This window comes from Tupaia chinensis, unplaced genomic scaffold (genome assembly GCF_000334495.1).
Source record: "Tupaia chinensis unplaced genomic scaffold, TupChi_1.0 Scaffold000165_2, whole genome shotgun sequence".
Lineage (NCBI taxonomy): Eukaryota > Metazoa > Chordata > Mammalia > Scandentia > Tupaiidae > Tupaia > Tupaia belangeri.
In genome coordinates this window covers 698,080-702,433 of record NW_006159640.1, presented here as the reverse complement: position 1 = coordinate 702,433, position 4,354 = coordinate 698,080, and the positions used below count along the sequence as shown (strand labels likewise).

The 4,354-nt window shown below is 45.2% G+C and overlaps 1 protein-coding gene across 1 annotated transcript in view; it reads right to left on the bottom strand.

Annotated features, from left to right (window-relative positions):
* Nucleotides 1-4,354, bottom strand: part of C8B (complement C8 beta chain) — a 43,160-nt gene that overhangs the window by 24,517 nt on the left and 14,289 nt on the right. Inside the window, exons 5-6 of the mRNA XM_006146098.2 lie at nt 3,116-3,248; nt 879-1,076 (exon numbers count right to left, since the gene is read on the bottom strand). Of these exons, the coding sequence (XP_006146160.2) occupies nt 879-1,076; nt 3,116-3,248 (331 nt within the window). The remainder of the gene's footprint in view (nt 1-878; nt 1,077-3,115; nt 3,249-4,354) is intronic.

The window sequence follows — 4,354 nt, the reverse complement described above, 5'->3', positions numbered from 1 at the left end:
ATGTAGTTTATCGATGGTTGGAATGTGGGTGGGGGGATGTGGAGAAAGAGAGAGAGAGAGAGAGAGAGAGAGAGAGAGAGAGAGAGAGAGGTTAAATGAAATAATTCTTTTAAAAAAAGGATCATGTCCTGGAGGGTAATACTGAAGGTTTGGTGACTACCAGCTATGGAAAGGAGCAGAAGTGAGAACTAAATATGATATTACAGCTCTCAGCCTGAAAAAGTAGAAGGGAAAATGCCCTTGACATAGATAAAAAAATTTAGGAGAAGACCTTCCTTTGTAGTGTCAGCAAGGCATCCAGGTAAAGATGCTTAGGAGAGGGAATGGGGCAGGCCTGGGGCTTAGCAAAAAGGTTGAAAGCAGGGACGAAGGCTCATGGCTTGTCCCTGTGAAGGAGGAGGTGAGCAGAAGAGGGTCCCCAGGGTGACTATATAGCGAAAAGAAAAGATAGCCATGAATTAAATAAAGAATGGGGCTATGAAATCCACCAAGTGCCCCTAAGAAGTCAGAAATCAGGTCTTGGATGCATTCTGAAAAGAATACTGACATTCATCCCAGCCGAATGTCTGGGATGGAAGTCAAATTGCTATAATTTAAAAAGTCTTCAGTGATGTTTTGGTCTGGCAAAGTTACATTGTACGTTTATTAAAAATCAAAGGAAAATGCTAATTAAAAATAATTATAGAAGACTATCTCTGCTTAGCCTCTCTTAAAAGTAAGTTAATATAAGATCAACTTTTTTTTTTTGGTAAAAAGGTTTTCAAGACAATAACAGAAATATTGCTTTTAGGACTGAGTAATACAGAATATAGACACATTCGGGGGCATGAGATTTCAAAAGAATACATACAAATTTAAAAGCAACAAAGGGTACTTACAGTATGAGAGAATCGTTTGATTCTGCTGACATAATGTTTGCCTTGATCACTTGCATGGCTAATGCCAAATTCAAATATTCCAGGTACTTTTAAACCAAAACCGAAACTAAACTCGCTAGTTGATTTCTCCATGACAGTGCGTTCAAAATCCGAATATGATTCATATTCTGTCCGTGCAAATTCATATTTGCCTTGAGTCTAGAAGAAGAAAAAAAGAATTTGTTATAAGTTCATATGACTTGTATCGGTCCAATACAAAGTAGCAGCTATCCACTGAACTCTTACCATGGGCTGGAGACTAGATGAGCTACTTTGGACACAGGAAAAAAACAAGGTCAACTTGTGTCCCTTCCCACAGGGTTCCTCATCCAATAGGAAAGACAGACCTATCCAATATGATGATTTGAAACTCGAAGGTTGGTTCTAGGATTCTAGTGCAGTTGCGTCGAAAGATACAAGAGCGAGGGGAAGAAAGAATGTGTCAATCAAAATGTTAAGGCTTTTGAATTACTTGCTTGGAAATCTGGGCTTAATTCCAAGAAGAACCAACTGAGGAGGTAGTTGAGCCTCAGGAAGATCATTTTGGCTCAGCATGGGGATCGAATTGCAAGGGATGAATGTGGACTTGGAGAGACCAGCCAATGAGGAGGCTGTCTGAACAGTACAGGTGCAGTTGATTAGGGTCTGGTCAAAGGCCATGGCTGGGGCGTGGGGAGGAGAGGATGATGTGACAAGGCAGGAACAAGCCTTAGAGAGAACTCGGGAGATCAGTTTGCTCGAAACTCAGTTCATCATCCCTTGTATAGGGAAACTGCCATAAGTACTGCTTTGATGACCCTGACGTGGCCAGTCTCAGGTCACCTCAGCCTCATAAAGGGGCACAACACCTCAGCTCCCAGGGAGGGAAGCAGAAGTGATTTGGACATGGTCTCAGCCACAGCTGCTGAGGTGTGCTGTATCACTGTCCTTTTCTAGTTGGGTGACTTCGGACAATCAACCTGAGTCACCTCCCAAAGGCCCAGTTTCCCTGTGTGTAAAATGAAGAGGATAATTGTCCCTCCCATCAGGTTTGATGAATTGAACTCAGACAGGTACAGCATGTCCCTGTGCCTAGCACAGCATTTACAAAATGTTGGCTGTGGAGAGAGGAGACTGTGATGCACATGTCCCGCTGGGCTAGGATCTACTTTAGCTGGATGATGAAGAGCTGCTCTCAGGTCCTCCCTTGAAACAGATTGTGGAGGTGGCACTGGCCACTTTGACAGTGGGTGTCTTTGGCCATAGGCTATTTGCTTTTCTTTTCTTTTCTTTTCTTTTCTTTTCTTTTTTTTTCCTTTTTCGTCAATAAGTGTTGGAGAGTCATAGAGGAAGAGGGGAAAGGCGAGAAAGGTAGCAGAACATCTTTATGAATGTGCAATTTTATTATAGAAATAGAAATGAGTGTTAAGATCCTTTAGTACAGCCCCTTCCTTTTTCAGATGAGGAAACTGAGGTCCAGAGTGGACAGAAGCTTAGTCTAAGGTAAAACCAGGGTCAGTGGTAGAGCCAGGACTCGAACACAGGCGTCTTCCCATTTACTCTCAGGGGTATGCATGGTGCAATAGCACAGTCTATTCTGGCCCTTGCCCTCTGTGAGATCCACTTCCAATGTTGTGCACTAATTGTAATATAGGCCTCCACAGATACAGCATTTTATAACCTCAAGTGCTTAGAACAGCGTCTCCTCAGTAGCAAAGCCTTGGTGATAATGACAACAGCAGGAGTTTGCATGTCCTAAGGACTCACCAATAAACCAAGAACTGGGCTCAGTGTCTGCACGCAAGGTCTCACTCATCTCCTTCCTGTAGGATGGAACCTTTTAAACTCTCAATTCACAGAGAGGAAAATGGAAGCTCAGGGCATTTAGGATTACGGATTATGAGTAGCAGGGCCACCACATCTGTGTGACTCCACATGTGACTCGCACAGTAAGCGCATGGTAGATTTTTGTACTGTTGTGTGATAGTACTGCCATTACAAGTACTACCCCTGCTGCATACAGAACGGCATCTTCACCACAGCATGAGGAAGGGACTACCCATCTTATGTGAGAAGAAACCAAAGTTCAAAGAAACAAGTGATGTAGTCAAGGTCACACAGATAGCAGGCAGTAGGGCCAGGGCTTGGATCCACACCAGCTGGGTCCTGGCCTAGGGCTCCCTCCCCTACTCAGCAGTGGCCAGCTGGCTGTCACTTACCTGTGGGGTATAGCTTTCCACATTGTATGGCTTCCTAAACCTTGTGTTCAGGATGTAATGGGAGGAGCATCCACCAGCATAATACCTGTGATCGAGAACCGGGCCCTCCAAGTTGTTTGTGAACAAATTTATCCTGTAAGGCAGGCACAAAGAGGGCATGAAGAGGTTAGCCTTTCAGGTTGTGCAATCTCAACTGGCAGATCCTACTGAGTAAAACCAGGACATTTTGGCACAACGTTCAAGGCCCCCTGGATAAGCTGGCCTATACCAGCTTTCTAGCTTCATCTTGGCCACCCCCAACCATGCTGCATACCCTGGGTCCCAGCCAATTGCTTTTTATCTCCAGCCTGCTCTGTTCCTCTTATAGTAAATGCTGTTCCCTAGGCCTAGAATGCCCCCAGCCATTTACTGTCTTATCTATTTGGCTCAAGGTTGAGCTCTGTCATCACCTGTTGTGGGAAGGCTTCACTGACATTTATTGTTTGCTTTTTAGGTTGCTACGGTACACATACACTCACAGGAGAGAAGCAGAGATAGACAGGGAAGGTGAGAAAGCACCCCCAGGGAGGGTGACCATGCCGCAGTCTCTCCTCCATTCTCCTTGGGATTTGGGGTACACGTGCATACAAACTCGGACTACTTTGGGGTTTTGCTTTTTAAAATTTTTTTTACAAGTCTCTGGGTCTGAGACTCAGACCACTTAGGTGGCCATGTGGAGTACAACCTCCTTAGCCACCACCCCACCAGCTGGCACTATTCGTTGTACCAGAAACCTCGACCTAAGCTAGGTTAGAGGTCCCCATAATACCCCAAACTGTCACAAGTTTGCTTACAAAAGTAGCATAAGTGTAACAGATAAGAGCATGGGCTTTGGTGCCAGAGGCCTGAGACTAAATCCCTACCCTGTCACTTACTAGCTATGCACTTTTGGGCCAACAGGTAGCCTCTCTATGCCTCAGTCTCCTCATGTATAAAAATAGGAACAATGAAAATACCTGCCTTGGGACCAGCAGTTAGTGTAATGGCTATGTAGTTGGACTCCCATGTAGTCGACTGTGGTTCGCATCCTGGACCCAGTGGCTTAAACTCATGCTGGGCGCATGTGCATGCATGCCCAAGATCCCAAGAGGAAAATGGAGGAGAAGGGATTGCGGCGTGGCCATGCCCCCTGGGGGGTGATTTCTCGCTTTCTGTCTCTCTGTCTGTCTCTGTCTTTCTGGCGAGCGCACGCGCCCTATA